The sequence below is a fragment of the Mirounga leonina genome, unplaced genomic scaffold (assembly GCF_011800145.1).
Source record: "Mirounga leonina isolate KUSES-001 unplaced genomic scaffold, KU_Mleo_1.0 Mir_115, whole genome shotgun sequence".
Lineage (NCBI taxonomy): Eukaryota > Metazoa > Chordata > Mammalia > Carnivora > Phocidae > Mirounga > Mirounga leonina.
The window spans coordinates 7,657,699-7,680,169 of NW_023270268.1; the positions used below are offsets into that span (position 1 = coordinate 7,657,699).

At 48.0% G+C, this 22,471-nt stretch overlaps 1 protein-coding gene across 1 annotated transcript; it reads right to left on the reverse strand.

Moving 5' to 3' along the window:
- Positions 1 to 3,997: 3,997 nt before the first annotated feature.
- On the reverse strand, positions 3,998 to 18,724 carry CX3CR1 (C-X3-C motif chemokine receptor 1). The gene is made up of 2 exons (XM_034992400.1): positions 18,641 to 18,724; positions 3,998 to 7,366 (listed from the first exon to the last, which is right to left on the reverse strand). Exon 2 carries the CDS (start codon positions 7,355 to 7,357, stop codon positions 6,287 to 6,289), a length of 1,071 nt encoding a protein of 356 aa, XP_034848291.1. The 5' UTR covers positions 7,358 to 7,366; positions 18,641 to 18,724; the 3' UTR covers positions 3,998 to 6,286.
- Between the last annotated feature and the right edge of the window lie 3,747 nt (positions 18,725 to 22,471).

Sequence of the window (22,471 nt, forward strand, 5' to 3'; positions counted from 1 at the left end):
TTTTGCAGGTAACAAGCTCCCCATGACACTGAGACGGCCATATCCAAGTATATCCAAAAGGATGGTGGGTGCATTGAAAGTAGACTTCCCTGCAACCAAATGTGCTAAATCTTGAACAAATTTTCTCTTCTGTTGCCTTTTTCAGATTATTTGTGTTTTGTACAGTAGTGAATTTTTTACACCTTCAAATTGCACAAGGACTCTCTGAGTGCCCTGTTCATCCTTACTTCTCCCTCTAAGACACTCCCACCCTCACCCCCAGAGCAAATGTTGCCATTTCCTTCTCTTCCTTGATTTTGTTAGAGGTTTTTTCCCCCTAAATTTTTATTGTGGTAAAATATACATTAAATTTACTATCTTACCCATTTTTAAGCATACAATTCAGTGGTATTAAGTACGTTCAATGCTGTGCAACCATCACCACCATCCATTTCCAGAACTCTTTCATCCTGCAAAACTGAAACTCTAATACTGTGATACAATAATTCCCCACTCTCCCTTCCCCAGATTTTTTTATGACTCAGGTGGCCTCTTCTGTGTCTCCTTAACCCAAGCACTAAGCAGTATCTTAAAACAACTACTTTTGTGATGATATTATTCACTTAAAAAAAATCCCCCATCTCTTTTTTCTTCTCTCTCTCCTAGATCGCAGCCTTACTACTTTCTCTGAGGAATGGAAGTCTTTCTCTTTCTCTGGCTCTTGAAGTCAGTAGCTGGTATTTTATAAAATAACAAAAGTCTAGAATGAAGAGGGGGAAATTGGAAGGGGAGACGAACCATGAGAGACGATGGACTCTGAAAAACAAACTGAGGGTTCTAGAGGGGAGGGGGGGTGGGAGGATGGGTTAGCCTGGTGATGGGTATTAAAGAGGGCACACTCTGCATGGGGCACTGGGTGTTATACACAAACAATGAATCATGGAACGAACGCTACATCAAAAACTAATGATGTAATGTATGGTGATTAACATAACAATAAAAATTTTAAAAAAATAAACAAGATATGGGAAAAAAATAACAAAAGTCTATAATGTCCAGATCCCAAAGCTTGGGAAGGTGGGGCTGGTATGTGTGTGCTAGAGTCAGGGAGTGGGGTTCTTAGAGCATTAACTATACGGTGTCATTGTTCTGAAAAGTAATTTTGCAGTAGCTAGCAAAAGACACACAGATGCTTCAGTCCGTTGATCCAGTAATTCCTCTTAGACAATCAAAGAGATGCACAAAGATTTATGTTCAGCACATAATAATGAAAACCGGGTGTTGCCTCTATGTCCATTGGTAGGGGCTAGGTAAAGTCTATACGCAATCATTAAAAACCATGTTTGAGTTTGATACATGGGGAAATGTTTATGCTATAATGTTAAATGAAAAATATAAGATTATATATATATGTTATGATCTCAAATCTTTTCTTAAATTTGTATCTGCAGAGAATAACATGGTAGAGAACCACCTCAGTGTTAAACAATTCTCAGGGAGATGGAATATTGTGTAATTTTAACTTTTTATACATTTATTTATTTTTTGTATTTCCTAGGACTGTACGCCTCTTTTATATCCAGAAAAAGACATAAAGAATATAAAACAAACACACTGAAAATGGAACAATCTTACCTAGTACCCAAAGAAATGCAAATTAAAATTTATTTTTGTTTCTACGAACTAAAGAAATGAGGAAATATGGAGTAAAAGAGTAATTTTCCTGCTGAGCACGTTTTGTGGTTTTTAGAGCTGTCTAGGGCGTGTCTGTGGAGGAACAGTGGCTGTTGCCTAACAACATGTCTTATTCAACAGAAATGGAGACATAGAGCCTGTATCCTTGAGAAAACGAGTTGGCCCTCCTATGGATGGAGGGTGTCTTGAAGAGAAACCAGATATTTCTAAATTTGCTAAGAACTACATTTGTCACTTGCTCTCAGATAATACTACTTTGGGGTAGCCCACCATGGGGTTGCCAACTTAGCTATATTTACAAGTCATGTTGAAACTGAACTGGTCCCCATGGACCCGGGGAATGGGTGTGGATGGAGAAGAAAATTAACTTCTGAGTTGGGGCAGACTACCCTAATTTTGAGGGCACTAATAAGGCATCAACTCAGGGGCAGGTGGTACGCAAGGTGGACCTCTCAGTCAAGTTGCCATGTTCCCACATATAGTTGGCAGCCTTGTGGGGCCAGAGGTCAATTCTCTCCTTGGGTGCTCAGGGATAGACTCACAGAGAGAGAGACAATGGAAAGCCCACCAGACCTTATATACACTTCAGATGCAGTAGATTTTGGGGTAGTAGCTCTTCCCACCAATCCGAAGAGTGTATTCTTCAGCTTTCTTGGTGGCAACATCCTTGCGAAGCCGACTTCTCCCTCAGATGATCATTTGATGAGCATGAATAAGCCTAAAGTGGGTAGGATTATTTGGAAAGGGCTGGGCACTTTCCCCAGGGTGTGGCCATCCCTGGACAGTGGCCCTACTCGACTAAGGCTCCGCCTACCAACCCATATCCTGTTTATAGATTTGCCTATGGTAATCCTGGGATCCTTGCTGATGAATGTCTGTTTACCCTCTTCATTAGAGATACTGATGTCACAGAATAGCTGTCGCCGAAAGCTGCCCCACCCAGGCTGCATCTGTCATTGTGAGTGGATTGAGTCTGTTAAACTTGGCATTCTGGAGGGCAGACATCCCCTCCCTGCCTGTCTTCCACCTGCAGACCTTCCTTCTGGATTTTTTTTCCATGCTCACCTGCGTTCTCTGCTCTTGGAGGCAGGGTTGGTCTGTATTTTTTTTCCAGCTTTATTGAGACATAATTGATATATGACATTGTGTAAGTTTAAGGTGTACAATGTAGTGATTTTATATATGTATATGTTACAAAATGATTACCACAAAAAGGTTAGTTTAGACATTTATCACCTCACATAGTTACAATTTTGTGTGTGCAGGATCAGAATTTTTTAAAATCTACTCTCTTAGCAACTTTTAAATATACAATACAACATTGTTAACTACAGTTATCACAGGATTGGTGTCTATTTTTATCAAGATGAGAAAAAAATCAGTAGATTGAGAGTCAAGGGATCTACCTCTTTCATTAATTTCCTGCGTGATCTTGGACCAGCCTCCAGCCCCATCTGGGTCTCCTGTCCCTCATCGGTGCTACAGTTCTGTGACTCTGGGACTAAGGAGAATAAGAAGGCAAGGACAAGATAGTATGAGTTTCTTTGCTGGGAAAGGTTCAATTTAAGAAAAAGGAGAAGAAGAAGGGAAAAACCAAAAATAGTCACCACCATTTATTTGAGCTTGCTTTGCCAGGCCTACACTGTGAGCATTGTGAAGGTAATCTTCCTAAATCCTCACAATAATCCTAGGAGGAGGGTACTACTTTTATTCTTATTTTTCAAATGAGGAAACTGAGCCTCAGAGATGTCAAGTAACTTGCCCAAGGTCACAGAGTTAACATGTTGGGACTCAATCACAGATCTCTCTCTGCTTTTGGAGTCCACCATTTCCCTCTGCTTTTGGGAAGCCCGGAACTCAGAAGCAGTACTGGGTCTGATCCAGCTGTGCTCTTAGGGCCAACTGTCTTTTTCAAATGTGCCTTCCTTTATTTAGCCACCAACATCATTGCTATTTAGGGTTTTTCAATGAACTTCCCTATTTCCTCCCTATTCTGTCTTATTCAGCAAAATGAATGAGTGAATGTTTCTTATGACACAAATTTAATTTTCATTTAGAAATGAAAGTGCTTTGTCTCTCTACTTTTGTTTTTCAAGCCAAAAGAATTTTTCCCTCTTTTCTTGGGAGTCCAGAAATAAGTTAAAATTTAATTAAAAGTTTTATGATTCAACAGTTGCAATGAGGTTCAAGTGATAATGGAACAAACTTGTGGATAGCCTGAGGAGAATGTGCCCCTCTGTTAGTTGTTTGAGCCAACGTTCCAGGAGAGTCTCCCCACCCACTCTGCTCCTAATGCCTCTCACTATTCACACACTTTTCCCAGATCTTAAGATCCCCATGCCCTCACACACCTCCTTTACGTATGACATTCACTGAGCCTAGAATGCCATCCCTTCCTTTACCTGGAGAGCTCCTTACCCTTAAAGACTCAGGTCCGACTGCTCTTGTGTGACCAATTAATGCAGAGTATGTTTATTTGTTTACTTCTCTGTTCTGCACTTGAATGTTAAATCAGTGAGGGCAGAGGCCTGGCCTCACTCATCTTTGGAACCACTCTGGATCTGAGTCCACATAATGCATATAATATATGCCCAATAACAATTTCATAATAATTTTGTGTGTATGTGTCCAAAGCCAAACGTTTCCTGTGCACTTTGTCCCAGTTACCCCCATGATGAGGAATTTATCTAAAGGAAATCACTGAAGAGGAGACAGGGAATTACACAGACAGAAGTGCTGTAAATATGTATTTGCTAAATATTGGAAACAAGCTTATCAACAGGATAATGGTGAGTAAATTACAGTACACAATCTTGATGGAACATGATTCATTCTCTCATTGATTAAACCAACATACTGACTGCCAAGGGGGTGTCGGAAATACAGCAGTGAGTCAGATGCCTTCAATGAGTACACAACCTGGCAGAGACTTCTAGAGCCATCATAACAAAACTATACAGAAACAGAGAACTATTTGGGGCCTAATGTTAAGAGAAAAATAGCATATTACAAAACAGTCTGTACATGATGCTTTCAACTCTAAACATGTGAAAGTGTGAACAAGTTCTTGGTGGGCAAATGAAGGTATTGCATGTTTAGGTTATAGGTGACATTCTCTTTAGCTTTAATACAATTGTTTTTCAAGCTCTGAAGTATTAGACCAACCCAGAAGTCTACTGAAAAGGGGGAAAAATCTGCTCCTAGGGCCCTGGCTCTCCAGGTTGGCAATGGCATGAATGATGGGGGTTCTCTCCAGATGGGCAGGGGCTTGCCACGAAACAATTGGAAAGGCACATTCAAGGCAGTCTGGAGGGCTGGGTCAGGGAGGACTGGCAATCTGTATATGTAGGAGTGTCCACTGAGTGCCACTGTAAGAACCAGCCTCCTCTGTATCTGAGCTACATCAAACAGCAGAGCCAAGGCTCTGCCAACATTCCCCCTTAAGCACTGTGCCAAATGGGGGGGGGGGGAAGCTGAAGTTTGAGAATCAGATAAGAGGGTTGGGACCTGTAAGAATTGGTGGCTGGTTCCTCATGCTGGAAAGGATGCTCCTTATGTGAAAAATACCATTATCTCCATTCTATAGATGAGGAAGCTGAAGCTGGTCTGGCTCCAGGCTACCCAGCAGGCCAAGTGATGAACTGGGATTGGAAACCGTCTTTTCTCAGTTTGGGCCAGGGTTCTTTCTACTTATCTCCCTGGTCCTGGAAGTAGGTGATGATGCATAAGGCTGGATGGAAGAGACCTGGCTGTCTGAGAGGCTGGATTCTTTTGGGAAGGGGAAGAAACGGGGAATCTGCTGGTGGGACTGCATAATGGAGAGTCTCAAATTTGATGCAGTAGGCACTGGGCAACCATTGTAGGTTTGGGGGCATGATAGAAAGGGGTTTCAGGGAGAGGGCGTTGGCAGTGTGTGCTGGCTGGTGTGATCAGTGAGGAGGCTGGCCCAGACACATGGTAAGGTTGGTGGGCAGCTCTTGTTCTGTCAGATCTAAACAGCACCCGCCCCTCCAGTTTCTTGGAAATATGTCTTCCCGCACCTCTAACCATGAGATTGGAATGGAAGCTGCCATCTTATCTATTCTCTCCCCTTGGATATAACCTGGTCCAGGGATGGACATCTGATCCAAACACGGTCAATGAGAGCCCTTCCCTGGGAATTTTAACCTTGAGGCCAGAGAAGGATGGGTTTCAGTCCCTCACTATTGGCTAAGCTGTGTCTGGAAGCTCTGTCACCCCTCAGAGATTTGAGAGCCAGAGAGAGGAAATTCTAGCTGGACTCAAGCCCTAGTTTCTACTTTGAGGGAGGGCTCGGCCACCCTCTTGTTCATGCCACCATGTGAATAATACTTCCCACCTCCTCTTTAGCTAAGCTAGTCTGAGTTGAATTTTTATCATTTGTAAACAAAAAGTCCTGACATTTGCAGTTAGAGACGTACCTCCCCTTTATCATTCAAATCTTGGCAGAATTCTCAAAAATGCTTTAGGGTTGTTTTGGAGCATTCGGTTCATCATTTCTTGCATGTAAGAAACAAAAGAGTCTGTCCTCATTATTCAGTGTCAAGCTCAGGAACTCCAGGCTCTCTGTGGGAATAAAGCTTTGGGTATCCCTTCAGAGAATGATGGACCCATCGCCATCACTGGTGTGGTGAGTAAAATTGCTGCTCAGAATGCTTTCCCGCCTGCTCGTTTGCGATTCAGTCGGGGAGAAACTGACGTGGACAGGACGACCACACAGGACAGCCAGACATTTCCTATACAAGTGGTAAAGGTATCTTCTGAACTTCTCTCCAGCAAATGCGTATATAAAGGGATTGAGGCAACAGTGGATAAACGCAATTGTCTCGGTCACACTGAGGGCCAACCTCAGATCCCTCTTCATGTCACAACTGGGAAAGAAGTCATAGAGATTAAGTGTCTCTAAGAAAATCATGATGTTGTAGGGTGTCCAGAAGAGGAAAAACATGATGACCACCAGAAAGATCAGTTTAATGGCTTTGGCTTTCTTGTGGTTCTTACAGGAAAACAGTGTCTGCATGATTCTGATGTAACAGTAACTCATAATGAGCAGGGGGAGCAGGAAGCCAAGCAAATTTGCTTCCACGTTGCGGAGCACAGGCCAGAGTTCCTGCAGGACCTCAGGGTAGTCACCGAGGCATTCATTTTCTTTTTGTTTTGTGAACATGAACTGAGGTGCTGCCACCAAGATGGCTGCCGCCCAGACGCCTAGGCTGATGGTGACGCCATGCTGCACAGTCCGGTTGTGCATGGAGTTGGCTGCCAGGACAATGGCCAGGTACCTATCAATGCTGATGACAGTGATGAAGAATATGCCTCCAAAAAAGCCGATGAAGAAGAAGGCGGTGGTGAGTTTGCACACAGCGTTGTGAAGGCCTTGTTCACTTATCAGGTAGTGAGTCCAGAAGGGTAAGGTGGCTACAAAGAGCAGATCAGACAAGGCCAGATTCAGGAGGTAAATGTCGGTGATACTCTTGGGCTTCCGGCTGTTGGTGAGGGCAAACACCACCAGCAAATTTCCCAGCAGGCCAAAGGCAAAGACAAGGGAGTAGAGTATGGACAGGAAGACGGTCCCAAAGGCCACGATGTCCCCCATATCACAGGCTTCAGCAGACTCATCATACTCAAAGTATTCTAAAATTGATTCAGGGGAGTGGGTGGGCATGGTGAGGGCCTGGATCAGGAAGGAAAACAAGTAACAGCATTAGTTCTCAGAGAAACAAAGTTGGGATTGTATCTGGCCCCATACATAAGCAAGGCTGGAAGGAACAAATATTGGTTGGGTGCCTAACCAATACACTTCCCAATGTCACGCACTTCATCTTGTTTAATCTCCACAATAGACTCTTGATGGAGGCTATAACAGATTCCTCTGACAGAAGAGGAAACCAGGTCTCTGAGAGGTTCAGAGATTTGCCCAGAGCTACACAGTGAATGGCTCAGCTAGCATTTGAATCTAGACCTTTTGAAGCTTGAGACAGATCTTTTCTTTGATTTTCAAACATGTATCCAAAAGGTTGACCAGTGTGTGGATAGTGGGAGAGAGGACTATGGGTGTGGAGAAGAGGGGGTGGGATGGTAGGGGGGTGCAGCCATAATTCACATGTCTAGTCCAAACTTCGCTGAAGCAATTCTCCAACTCTTTCCTTATTCCCACCTCCTTTACCCTCTGGATCCCAATTTCTCCTGCAGGAGGCTGAGATTGAAGAGAGAGTTCTCAGACACTCTTCAGACACACAGAGCCCTGAGCAGACCTGTACCCAGAAGTCCCTCATCTTTGTTTTTGAGAACCCTTTCTCTTTCTCTTGGAACCAACAGGTCCTTCTCTTCCTTAAGGGATAAGACACAGAGTCATACACTCTAAAGTGACCACCTTGTCTTGGTTTGCCCAAGACTTTCTGGTTTTAGCACCCAAAGTTGGAAACCCCTCAGTTCTAAGTAGACAGCCATGGATGGCCATCCCACAAATCCAAGTGAAGAGAGAGGAGTGTTGCCATTGCCATCATAGGGCCTCTGCTGTTATGAAAGGACTGATTGATCCTGTATGGGGGATCATGCTCAGTTAGCCTGCTGTACTGGGCCCAGGTGGCTAATTTATCCCATAATTACCAGTGCTGCACTCACTGTGGCCTGGCGATTCATAAGAATTTTGTTTCTTCGGAACAAAAATTGAAAGACAAGACATTTCTGCACAGGTAGAGAAGTAACACTTGTCCCCTTCTCCCTTGACCTCCCCAGCCAGGACTCGCTTGTCACTGCAGAGGCTACAAGGGCAACCCTTTCACTCTGGCCTGCTGGGGCCTCCTCCTCTTCCTTGTGATGCCACAGACAGGCCCCCGAAAACCCCCAAGTATGTTCAGAGCACACCTCCTGGTTGTTGCTGCCTCCCTCCCACCACAACTAAAAACAAAGTACACACCTCTTTAACCAAGGGAGTTTTCACACCTCACTGCATCCTTTTCATTCTGGTTTTACCAAGACTGTGTCTCTGCCAAGGTGAGGGCCCACCCTTCCAGCCAGGGCTTTGCTTCTCCCTTCTCAGCCTCTGCTTTGTGTTCTGGCCCATCTCTGCATCTTCCCCAAATTCTTCCAGCATGAAGTTGGTTAAGCCTTTCTGACCTGGGCATCTCAGGCTGGGATGGAGTGCCCAACCCCCAGGGAGAGTGTATGCTTTCTTTGTTTTAAGCCGCACCCCCCCTTTCCTCAGAGATGAACCTCTACTTGTGACCCTAATCAATAATATTTAATTTAACCACATAAAATGGCTGATGTGCTATCCCTTTTGAGCTACACAAGTGTCAGTTTCAAATGGTTCAAGCTGAGATATGGGGAGACGGGGACATTCCTACTCCGTGCACGTGGCTTATGGTAGCAGCCCATCTTCCCAGATGCGCAGTTGTGTGAGAGTGGAAATAGTCAAGCCCTCAGTGATCATAAGTTAGGGAACCTGAGCTACCACCCTCTTCCTTCTCCATTTTCCCCCAGTGAAAGGAGCTGACACAGTTGGCCTTGAGAGGAGGTCAAGGACAAGGAAGATTGCGTGGTATCTCTTCATACCTATGCTCAGTCCTGTGGCCCAGGAACTTTGTGCTGGTGCATTGGCTTGATTTTGCCAAAGCTGCATGGCGTAGGTTTAATTTCCACTCCTGGCACTGTGCCTTATACATAGGGACCTCCTCTAAATCTTCCAGCAGGTGTCCCTGGGTCACCGAGGAGGGAGAACAGGGAGGTGGGCAGACTCGGGCTATCCCGTGGCTGAATCTCATGTCTGTTTCTCTGGCCAAGTGACCCTGGGTAAACTTGGAACCTCTGAGTCTGACATTCCTCATCTGCAAGACTGAGACTCATTCTCATGTCTGCCCACAGTGCTGTTCTGAGGACAGCACCTGGCACGGTGTGTTGCACACAGCAGGCACTTAATAAATGCTTTTGGTGAGGAAGCAGAAACATTTCAGACCTTTGCAATCATCCAGTTTGCCTGTGAACTCTTGTGTTGTTCACTCCCACCCGAGGTATTGGTCTGTAAAGTTGGTTTTATTTTTTTCCCTGAAATAAAAAATATTTTCTTTTCAGGGTTTTTTTTGGTGGGGGGGGGGATGTAGGGGAGTAAAAAAAGCATACCTTTACTGAGTTTTTACTCAGCTGTTAGGCTCATTGCTAAACACTTATCACCTATTTTGGGAAAAACATTCATGAATTGCCTTGAAGTTTTAAAAATAAAAATAAAAATATAATATGAGTTATATGAAAAATTAAAATAAATAAGTAAGTAAATAGTCTAATATGATAACCAGCACATAGTACATGCTCAAGAAATGGTAGCCAACACATAACAGGATACTTCTCTCTGCTTTATGGGCAAGTAGATGCACTCAGAGAGGGTGAGTAACTTGCTCAAGGCAACACAGCTGGCATGTGGCAGGGCTACTGTTTGGGCCCATGTGTGGCCAGGCTGTCTGCCCTGCCCAAGACTGGGAGTTCCTGAGAGAGGAACAGGGTCTCCTTCAGCTCTGCAGACCGGTGTTCAACAGAGGGAGAGGCCTGGCCCTAAGCCAATGCCACAGGAATATTTGCAGGAGGATAAATACTGTCTCCTAGACTTTCATTCCAAATTGCTCTGTGGGAGGAATAGTGACAGTGGCCTTTCGATTGTCCGGTTCCCAGAGGTGCCCATAGGGCACCCGGATGTCCTTCCTGATCCTGGGCCAGGGGCCCTTGCTTGAACTCTGGATGCTTAGTGGATGCCTAGTGTGTTGAATGAAGGAATGAATGAGTGAGCGAATGAATGAATGGAGGGCATACAGAAACAGAAGTGCCACTTTGGCCACCCTTGGAGAGCCCTTGGAGACAAGCCCAGACCCACCAGCTCTCCAGGCTCAGAAATCACAGCTGCCTGCGGCCGCAGACTCTTCTGTGCTGGTGTCAGGGCCCAGCCCTGCCTCCCTGCGGCGCAGCTCGGGGTGGCCCAGGTTTCTATGCAGTCTGAGCCCGCGGGCCAGTCTGAACCCAGCTTTGCTGGCTGAGAAGCCCAGAGCATGCGAGGGCACCATTTACATCAGAAACCTGACAGCCAGGAAGGACGTCACTGAATTATGCCGCTGAACTGGACAGCCTGATCAAAGGAGGGACCTTTTTAGGAACGGTGGGTCTGAGCTCGGTGGTCCTCTTATTATTTCTGGGTCCTCTGAGATGTCCCATGATTGGGAGACAAGCCTAACAATGGGGCCTTCTGGCAGCAGATGGGAGCAGGGCCAGTCCTTGAGGGCGGTCTTCCGGGCAGGCTGAAGGGCCACCAGGGATCTGATTGGCTGGACACCGGCTTTCCTGGCCCCTGAGGACAGCAGGGACCAAGCGCAGGAATCCGAGGAGATAAGCCTTCTTTGCAGGGCCTCCTCGGCTGAGTCTCATACAGATGGGGATTCCAGAGGAGAGATGCATGCCGGATGAGCTGAGGGCCGTGGCAAGAACAGAAACCGCTCCAGGCTGTTCTCAGTTCTCCTCAGCCTCTTGTCCCCTCAGTCAAGGTTTACCAAATGCTGTTGAACTGCAAGAGTTTGAGCTGAGCCCAGAAGCAGAGCTTTGAGTGCACATGGGTTGCATACTCCAGTAGAAACAAACCTGCTCGATCAACTCACTCGCTCGCCTCCCATCTCCGATCCTGCTCTGCTTCCTCCGGCCCACTTCCTTTTCTCAGGCCTGCTCATTTATATTTCAACTTTTTTGGGGTCATCATTTACCCATTGTTTCCAATCAGCTTCCCTGTTCTCTACTTCCCTTTTCATTTAAACAGCCCGGGTCCACTTTCCTATTCTGTCCCACATCCTTTTTGGGCTGCTTCCCCCATCTTTGGCTTCACATCCTGCTTATTGTCTGCTAGACTCAGTGCGTCCTTTTTTGTTTTCTGTTGGTTTGTTTTTCCCTCTTTGCTCTCTGCTTATGGCTTTTTAGACCCCTGAGTGAAGACCGGGTTTGAGGTTCTGTTGGTTTCTAATGCCAAGAAAAGTGTGGTTGAATGCTTTTCCTTTGCAAAGGAAATTAGAGGATGGTAAAGATTGCTTGAGCCCTGACCCCAACGTTCTGCATGGGGGTGCCACCATGCTGAAAATGTCCCAGAGCCTGAAGCTGTCCTCGGAAAGCCCAGTGTGGAAGAAGAGGAAGCTACCATTCTCGGGTGCCCCCTGAGTGCCCCGCTCCATACACAAGACCCTATTTCATTCCTTTGACAACCCCCCATGAGAATGGTTGTCCTTCCTGTACTACTGAACCAACAGCAGCTCTGAGAGATCCGGGAAACTCGTTCAAGGAGCAACAGAGCCAGGATTTCAGCCCACATGAGCCTCTCCACAGAGCCACGCTCCCTGCACGGCACCAGGCTCTCCCTCTTGGAGCAGAAGTCTGCAGCTTATCGCACACCACTTCTCTAGATCTAGAACTGAGAAATAGCAGACTCAGCACCCCCTGGAAAGAATATGACCCATGATGCCAGCCTGAACACTTGTCCTGCATTTTTCCCCTCTGGACTCAGAACCCACAAGACCCTGAGGGGAAAGGCAGGAAGTCGGGAGATGAAGGTGTGGGGGGGGATATTCACGACCTCCAGCCTCCACCAGGAGGTCCTCACTGCCAGACCCCCGGAATCTAGCTCTCATCAATGCTGGTGAAGAAATCTGGAATCCTTTTCTCTGGAGAAGAAGAGGCTGAAGGCTGTAGGGTCGGCTTATTTCCTGCCTTCAAATATATGGTGACGCAGTACCCTTCTCATGCAGAGTACGGAGAAAAGTACGCAATTGTTGAGTCACTGTATGGTACGCCTGAAATTCATATAACACTGTATGGTAACCATACTGGAATTAAAATAAAAAGTTAACAAAAAAAGGGTGATGCTCTTCTGAGCCGTGTGCTTCACAGAGGCCCACACATCCCACAGATGGCTGGGAGGCCCTGGGCAGCTCACTCTGGCTCTGCCTCAGTTTCCTCATATGTGAAATGAAAGCATCAGACCGGACAGACCCTAAGGGCCTGGCCAGTCTGGCGCACTTAAGTTTCCAACAAGAACCAAACTCAAGCACAACATGAGTCCTGGGTCAGGGAGAGCATGGCCTAGTGTCAAGAGAAGTGGCTGCTCATGAACATGAATCTTCTGGGCTGGCAGCCTGCCAGCATCCAGGTGGGGTTCTGTTTGGAGACAGAGAGCTGGGTCAGTTGACTGTGGTCCTAACAAGTCTTGGGCTTCACTTTGCCCTGGGTAGGAGGCTTTTGGGTCTGGGCCCAAGCCTACACCCTCAGCTGTTTGGGCGCCAGAGTCTTACCAGGTCCTGATGGTTTTCCCATTTACAGGGACGGCTAACTTTCTGAGACACCCTGTGGGATGCAGGGAGAGGTGAGGATGTGAAGGCAAAAGAGGGGCATATGGAGGGGACCCGAATTGCACACAGAGGAGCTCTAAGGGCACATTTTACACCTTGTAGCCCCTACCCTGTGCAGGTGACCCGAGTGGCCCTCTCTACGTCAGCAAGCAGCCCACCTGAAACAACACAGCCTCACCCACCCACCAGCATTTGGACCGGCCACACGGATGCCCCTCCAAGACCAGCAGCAGGAGAAAACAACCCTGAGGCTGCTCGGTGAGCCGACCTTTCACGGAAGCCGCCGTGGGTCTGGGTTTGACGCGTCTCCCTCTCGTTTCCTCTTCCAAGTACACTATGCCATTTTCTTATCTCCGCCGCACTGTGAGGTTCTGAAAGGAAATGCTTTAGGACTTTTGTCTAGTAACTGAGGAAGAGGTGGATTTTAAAGTAATTATTAACTAAGCCAATATCTGTTATGTATATTAACCATATGCTGTGTAAGGACAAAAAAAATTGTGCGTAAGAGGTTTACTTCTCCCCCTTGAAAGTAAGGGATGAGATTCTCCTTTGCCTCCTCCTTCCTAGGATGCTTGCTTTAGAAAACTTGTCACTGGAAGTACATTCTCCACTCTGAAATGTAGGTATGTGTCCTTTTGAAAATGTGATCACCTCTTTTGTCAGCTTTATGACCCAGGAATCTTTCTCAAGGACCTGGGGGCCTTCTCTTTGAAAAGCAAACATCAAGAATCAGCACCCTTGGGGCACCTGGGTGGCTCAGTCGGTTAAGCATCTGCCTTCAGCTCAGGTCATGATCCTGGGGCCCTGGAATCGAGCCCCATGTCAGGCTCCCTGCTCAGCGGGGAGTCTGCCTCTCCCTCTCCCACTCCCCCTCCTTGCGTTCTCTCTCAAATAAATAAAATCTTAAAAAAAAAAAAAAAAAAAGAATTAGTGCCCCTGTCACCCAGTTTCTGTGGAAGAGTAGGTGGGTGCCTTGCTCCAAGTTACAAAAATACTTCCCGTCATAAAGATATGAGTCTATTTCTTCTCGGGATGAAGCCAATCAGCTAACACAGATGGTCACCCCAGTTACCATGGTAAAGTTAGGATGTGTGTGACTGTCGAGTTCTCTCGAGTGAGGACTAGGTATGTGTCTCTCACGTTAGGGACTGTATCTGCTTGGCTGTGTAAAGAGGTAGGATTTTTCCCCCCATCTCTGCAATCTCTTAGCAGATTGCCCGAGATGGGCATCACATTCTGGTTTCATGCCTAGTTAATAATAAAGATGTCTTCTTTCTCTATTATCTCTGTGAGAGGTTTTTCTGGGTTGGAGATCTTATTTTTAATTTTATTTCCGCAACACTAGGCTCTGTGCTCCATTTGGTGGAGGTAAAAATGGCTAAGATACAGTCTTTAAGTTGCTGTTAATGTTCAGTAACAGAATATAAGAAAAGTTAGGGGAAACCCAAGGATTGGATCATTTAAGCTGAGTCTTAAAGCTGGGGGTTTCTTCCAGGTAGACAAATGTGGAGGTGGGAAGCGGGGTGGGGGTATTGAAGCCAAAGGCACTGGAAGGTCTGAGCACAGGGATGTTTTCCAGGGTCAAGACTCCGCAGAGGGGGTGTGAGGGAATATACTAGAAACAGATGGAAGTGAGGATGGTGGGGTTAGAAGGGGCCGGCATGCTCCTGGAGCCTTCATGGAAGTCGAGTTTAGTCTGTGTGGAGGGTTCAGGAAAAGATGCAGAGAGAGCAAGGGCCGAGAAGACAGAAGAGAGGTGAACAGAGGGTCCTCAAATTCCATGCTAAGGAACTGTAGGAGAATTATAAGACTTTGAAAGAGGGGGGAAATTCCTGGGTGTCCTGGCTAGCACACCCTTCTGGGCTACCTCCCCTTTCATTTTCTGGCCTACATACAGCTCTCTAAGTTCAGGATACTGATAGCAATGCAATAATCTTGTTTGCAGAAATAGAAACTGTGTCTGGTGGAGACGTGCTTGATAACTGCCCTTGTGGTTATGGACCAATTTTGCATGTATCTGTATGTTCTCCCAGTGTTTCTGAAAGTATCTCATCCACGCTACTGCGGTGGCTGGTGTCTGCTCACTGCCATTGCTGAACAGATGGGCACCGTGTGAGCGTTCCACGGTGATCTCTTCCACTGTTGATGCACGCCTGGGTGGCTTTCGGCCCGGGGCCGCTGTGGACAACACCGTCACGAACAGTGGTGTGTGTGCATTTACATCTCCCACAGCATGGATGCATTTTAAAAATGCAGACCCAAAAGCAGACCTACTGTGTGAATGCATGCCTACGAAGGTCAAAAACCAGTAACGATGATGCATATTATTTTGGGATGCATATCTAAGGGGTAGAACTCTAAGGATGAGTAAGGAAGCGGTGACTTCTGGGAGGGCGGGGTGGCAGTCAGGAAGGGACGTAAGGGAGGCTGCTGGGGGCCGGCCTGGGTTTCTCCTGCTGTCTGGCTGGTGGTTGGTTGGGTGGCAGGTTGATTTATAAGTTGTTAATCTGCCCACTGTTCTTTGAGTGTGCCATATTTCACAATGAACATAGGTTTAAGGAAAGGGATAAAGAGGGCCTGCAAAATTTCTTTTTTGATATTTAAAGAGGGGTTCCTGGTGGCTCAGTCAGTTGATTTTGGCTCAGGTCATGATCTCGGGGTCGTGAGATCGAGCCTCACGTCAGGCTCTGCACTCAGTGCGGAGTCTGCTTGAGATTCTCTCTCTCTCTCAAATAAATAATAAATAAATAAATAAATAAATAAATAAATAAATAAATAAATAAATAAAATCTTAAAAAATAAAATAAAATCTATATATAATATATAATATAAAAATATATATTTATAGAGATGTGATATAGGTTTTCTTCCCTACAAAGATGCATAACCCCAAAGAGTTGCTCTTTGGCCAGATCAGAAGAGGGGGTAGTTGAAGCCCGACTGGGGCAGCCCCCGGGGCAGCCGGTGCATTCTGAGCCCCCACGGCGGGCGCGCAGGATCAGGACTCAGCTGGAAGCCCCAGCTTTGGTGCTCCTGGGCAGAGTGGGTGAGGCCAGCCCTTGGAACCCCTGGATTGTGCCGCTGGGACTTGGAGCCAGTGCCCGGAAAAGCCAGCAGAGACCGGGCCTGTGCGCCCCCTCCTCGTCCCTGGAACCCGCTGTGGGACCGCAGGGGTTGCCTTCCCTGTCCAGCTCAGCTGCTGTGGGTGCTGACTCTGGCCCTCTCCGAGGGGGAATCTGTGTGCCTGAGTGAAACAGGGGTAGCCGAGGACTCTGTTCTGGGTCAGAGGTCTGGCCAGGGAGGGGAGGGGGTAGCTGAATGTCCCAGACCCTGAGAAGGAGGGTCTTTGAGGCCAGGGTCTCTGGAGTGGGACCATACCTGATATTGCTGCCCTTCCACAGCCCGGCCACGGTGGAAGGGGGTGGGTGGGGAGTGGAAGCTGGTTTTGACTTGGGTGGGCTCTGGCAGACCCCTTCTCCCTGCCCCTCCCAACCTCATTTGAACGTGGTTAGTGGTCTTAAGGTACACAAACCTTCCGATCTTCAGCTTCCCACAATGACAACACATATTGTTTATTAAGCACCAAACATGGCCAGACAGTGCGGTCAGAACTTTATCTACCTTCCCCGTAATTCTCACAGATATTCAACCTATACCCATCACTCGGCTTCAGCGATGACTAGTATTTATTTTACAGCAGGACCTGAGGCGTAGCAAGGTCAAGTGCAGAGCCAAGCCTTCATTCCAAAGCCAAGTTCCCTCTCCCACCCACTGTGAAGCGGAGACAGTGACACTTGTGGAACCTGGCTTAGGGTATGGTCAGCATGTGGCTGACACACAGTCCCAGCTCCCTTCTGGGGGGTGTGGGCAAGAGCCACATCCTGCCCTGCATCCCTGTGTGAAAATGAAGCCAAGCCAAGAGGCAGGCAAAGGTTGTAAATCCGAACCAGCTCGCATGCACACGGACACACACACACCCACACACACCCACACACACACCCACACGCAGTGGTGCCCAGTGGCCACCTACCTCCTCTCATAGAACCCAGTCCCCTCCAGGCACCCCTGGGCATGGGATGACCTGCCCCTGAGCAGACCCTGGAAGCTCCGCAGAAGCTTCACCAGGAAGCTAACTTCCTTCCTTCCTTCAGATTTTATTTATTTATTTGAAAGAGGGAAGAGAGAGAGCACGCTGAGTAGGGGCAGGAACAGAGGGGGAAGGAGAGGGACAAGCAGATTGTACTGAGCGTGGAGCCCGCCATGGGGCTGGATCTCACGACCCTGAGATCATGACCTGGGCCCAAACCAAGAGGCTCAACCGACTGAGCCACCCGGGGGGCCCCGCCAGGAAGCTTTCTTGTATGCTTCTCACACAATCCAGTCTTCTTTTCTCCTTTAGGTTCAACTTTTTTCTACCTTGAGTTATCTATCTAAAGTATTTGAAAAAGAAAATGAACTTTTTTGGGGGAGGGGAAATCCTAAAACTCCCTGGCTTCTCTCTGAGCTCAGCTGAGAACCTACAGAGCAGAGACTGTGGAATCTGTCAGGCTGAGATGGCCAGATAAAGGTCAAGCAAGGAGAAATGAGAGGCCCTGTCAGTCCTTGCCTGGGTCCTCCATGTAGTTCCTCCTCTCATACACCCATGCGTGTGTCCTCTCTGAATTCCTGAGACTGTTTTCCCATGACACAAACCTTCTGAGCCCGTGTCCTCACAATGATTATAACAGCATATATTAATAGTGGACATCGAATTTGTGTTGGCAATTTATTCATTAAAATAGTTGTCATTGTAAATGCAATAGGTGCTCTTTGTAACAAATGTAGGTGGCACAAAAAAAGCATGGAAAGAAAAGGAAAAACAACATAGAAGCGAACGATCTACCATCCAACTTCCCAGAATCAACCACAGCGAGCTTTCTGCCTTTTCCCGTGAAATCACTCTGCGTGTTTTTATATTTATATTAAGTGTAGTTATATTTACATTTAAGATGCAAGTGTTATATTAAACCATTTTTATTATAAAATTTTCAAACATAAATAAAAGCAGAGAACACCACCAGGCGCGCACCACATAGCTTCAATTAGCAACTAATGGTCACGATTTCATCTATTCCCCACTCTGTGTCTTACTAGATTATTTCAAAATAAATCCAGGTGTCATACCATTTCACCCATAAACAGGTAAGTATGAGTCTCCAAAAGAATAAGAACTCTTTTTAAACAAAATAGTAACTTTGATACTATTTCTCACTTTAAGAAGTTACTAAATCCTCACGGTCATCCAGATGCACTTTCAAATGATGATTCTTTCAGGTAATACCTACCCATGAACGTTCTCCATGCCCCTAACATGTAATTACTGTTGCTTCTAATCGTATCCCATGTCGAGTGCATCCAAGATGGTCTAATCACCCACCGCCCGGCACCCCTCAAGCCCCTTGGACATTAGGCTGCAACAGCTTTGGGAAAACGGTCTCTCTTGTTAGCGTGGAAAGCAAACCAGCATCTGCACCCACCATGACCTCTGACCATGGTGCCCCGCCCCGCAAGCCCACAGGTGCTGGCAAGTTCCCTGCTCCTACCTGGGCCGGGCCTGGGAAGGAAACCTCCGGACGTGACAATCAGCCACCCCGTCCCACTGTCTCTGTCTCTGTCACAGAGTATTTCCCTCTCCCTCCCTCTGAGAGCATCTTTATTTGCCAAGTTAGCCAATAGTAGTGGGTTTCCTGTGAGGTCGACTATCTTTAGATGTTGGCGCAGTCAAGCGCAGAAGCTCCAGGCTGGAGACCATCGGATGGCAGGAGGGTTTGAATGCACAAACCTGGAGGACAGAGCCACGGTGGGGGTGGGGGGTGGGGGTCTGCCCCCCACAGCTTGGAGGAAGTGAGGATGTGGAGGCTGTGTTTTTGCCCCCTTCGGGGGAGGCCAGGGAACAGTGCAGTTCTCAGGAACCACTAACGCCCACTGAACCTCAGTTTTCCTGCCTGTAAAAAGGGGCCCACAGCACTCACCAGGCTGCATTGGCATGCAGATGAGATGAACTACAGCTTCTCTCTTCAAAGGACAGTCCCAGGTACTGGGAGCTTACTATAAATGCAGCCCCTGGGGCTCCGCCACTGAACGAGACTCTGCATTTTGATGAAATTCTTAGGAGATTGATCAGTACATGAATTTTGAGATGCGTTGGCACAAAAAGCACTTAGTGAGTACCGGGCACCTGGTAGGTGCTTCCAAACTTTTTACTCCTAGCCTCCCTCCTCCAAGGCGTTTGGCGACTCCCCTATACCCTCCGGTCAAGCCTAAGGTCCGTGTCTCCTGGGCACAGGCTTCACCCACAAACTGGCTCAGACTCGTTCCCCGCTGTCTCCCCCAGGCCACGCTGTTCCTGACTCCTCCAGGCCGAGTCCCTGCTCCCTGCCCCGGCCAGCCTGCTCCCTCTCTGCAGCTCGAACCTCCACCACCGTGGTCTCACTGCCTTCCCACCACTTCCTTGCCTGCCTGGCTCACCCACAAGGCAAACACTACTTCTGATGGCTCCCTCTCCTGGGGCCTACCCTGGGTCTAGCACCCCTGGCACACATTTATTAGAGGGTCAGGGACTCCTCCAAGGCCTTCCTGGCTCCTCACTGCCCGTCTTGCAGCCTGCTCGCCGGCACCACTGTGGCTCCCGTAGCTGTGTCTTCCCGCGGGCAGGGCTGTCCTGCGTGCTCCCCACCGGCTCTCCTCCTACGTCCTGGCGGCCAGGACAGAGCTGTGGGTGGGACTGCAGTGTCCCGGGCTGGGCGACCTGCTGGCGTTTGAGGAAGTCTGTGGTCGGTTTCCCTTCTTCCGGCCAGGAGCCTGCAGCACCCCTTCCTCATCTCTACCCCACAGCCACCTGTCCCAGGGCCTACCCAGTGGGGCCAGCTGCTTCAGCTTCCCTTTGCCTGCTGGAGACCCCCCTCCTGCTTCTCTGAATGCTCCTCTCTGGGATCCTGCCAAGGCGCTCTCTCTTCCAGTCACACAGTCTTCCTGGACAACCTCATCCACTGCCCTGTTATCCTCATCAGCTGTCCTGTCTTCCTGGACAACCTCGCTCACTGCTCATCAGTGACCACCTCTGTGCTCTGATTCCCCATCTTTGTCTCCAGCCAGGGCCTGAGTAACCTCCAGTGCCCATCTGTGTCCTTCATATCTCTTGCAGTTTACCCCATTGACAATTCTCCTCCATCTGGAAGCCAGAGAGCTCTTTCCAAAGTGCGAACTGCCCACCTAAACCCTCCAGGGTTTCTCCTCACTGTGAGTTTCAGTCCCAGGCTTGTGAACATGGCCTTGGCATGATCCCACCCCTTTGGACATCCCAATCTGTTCTAACCAGCCCCCCACCCCCACCCCAAGTGCATGTGTGGGCGGCTTTTCCCTTCCCACCTCACCAGGCTGGCAGGCCTGGCTTTGATTTCACTTCCTTGAAGCTAACGAGCCGGCTTCCACTGTCCCATAGGAGCTAGAAGCAGACAGGACTGTGACTCGCAGCCCAGCAAGTGCCACGCTGGTGCCAGTTCCCTGGCCTCCCAAATTCCAGAACGACGTGCATGGTGGACCCAGATGGATGCTTGCACACGAAGGAGGCTGCATGACGAGAGAGGAAATGTGAGCTTGAGGAACACACCATTTTATAGCCAGCAGTGAGCAAGCCTGCTTAGTGGCCCCGAGGGAGACATTACCTCATCCCTCAGGCTGCAAACACCACCCTGAGAAATGGGCCAAGGAAAGGGCAGCTCCGAGAGATGGCAGAGCGCAGCAACCTTCCCACTTGGGCCCCACCTCTGCGGACCTCGGAGGAGGCCCCTCAGGTTCTGCCCAGGGGACCCTCTCCTCCCTGGACCCCTGTTCTTCCCTCCCCAGTGCTCCCATGCTGTGCTGCCTTGGGCCGGTCTCCATCCCTCATTTTCACAGCCCTTTTGGCTTCACCCTTTGTCTGAGCTGTTCCTAATGAAGGGTAACGGAATACGCCAGCACCAGATATGCCACTTGGGTATATCCATTATTTTGAGCTGCAAGCCCTCAAGAAATAGCAAATACAGGGGGAGGTTTTTCTGAACTCTTCCTATCTGCCTCAAGACAGAGCCTCCAAAAGGAGCTTGGTTGTCACAGATCTTCCCCCCAGGAGTTTCAAGAACCAGGGAGCATTGATGTTTGTCACGAGAGAAGGAACTAGAAGTCCCCACACCTAGGCACACTTGGTCACAAACCAACATACTTCCCATCTGTTCTTCTAAGGACCTGTTCATCTTTCCTACAAATCATTTACTCTCTAAGAAGAACACCCTCCCCACACTTTCTCTACGAGGCTGGTATTTAAGCCTGAATTCTAATCCACCCTGAGGAGGCACTTATTTTTCTCTACGTACCTCCCATGTATATATAATACATACGTGTTAATAATCTTTTTGTGTTTCTTTTGGCAATCTGTCTTTATGACAACAGCCTCAGCCTAGAACTTAGAAGGGTAGAGGGAAAATTATTTTTCCTCCCTGACAGTTTCTGGTGACCCAGACAGGACCTCTGAGACGCCTTACAGATGAGAGTCTGGGAACACAGGCAAAAGCCAGTGAAGGATAAGAATTATTTGTCTTCCCCACACTTGCTTGTAAGTCCTTGTCGCCCTCGGTTTCTCTTCCAGTTGAGCCAGTAACTGCCTACCGTAGCCTGGTTTCTGTTGGGTGGAAGGGTAAGGGGGGCTGGGCGGGCTTCCAGGCAAGAGAGGCCGTGGGGATGGTGGGGACAGCTTGGCAGTGACATGCACAGACACACAAGGCAGGGGAGAACTGGAGACTTGGTTTGAATAAAGCTCTGTGGGAGGGACACAGCAAAGGGAAATGAGGATACGATTATGCCTTGAAGGCCAGGCTAGTGTGTTCCCACTTTACACTACAGGCTGAGGGGGCACTGGGGGTAAGCACAGCAAACCTTTACTCTGCACAGCAGATGTGCTAGGCAGTGAGCTAAGTCCTCTGTGCATGTGAACTCACATAACCCAGTGACCCCAGAAGCACCTTGACATGGACAGTTGAGGACACTGAGGGGAGGAGAGGTGATGGGACTTGCTCAAGACCACACAGCTTATATGTGGCAGAGCCAGAATCTGAATTTAGCCTTTCGGTTTCCTGGTCTATGCCATGCATTCTTGGTGTGTGTGTGTGTGTGTGTGTGTGTGTGTGACATTGTTTCCCAGGGGGTGACAATTGATTCTTGTGCTTTGTGTCTACTGTGCAGATACACACACATAAATAGATAATGTATCTATGTTGTAGAAATTTCATGACAGGTGATTAAGAATATAATGTTTAAAAAGACCTCCGTGGAGGATGATAATGGAAAAAAGGTTGAGAAACCGTTGTCTCTGCTCTTAATCAGACCACGGAGCTGTGTCT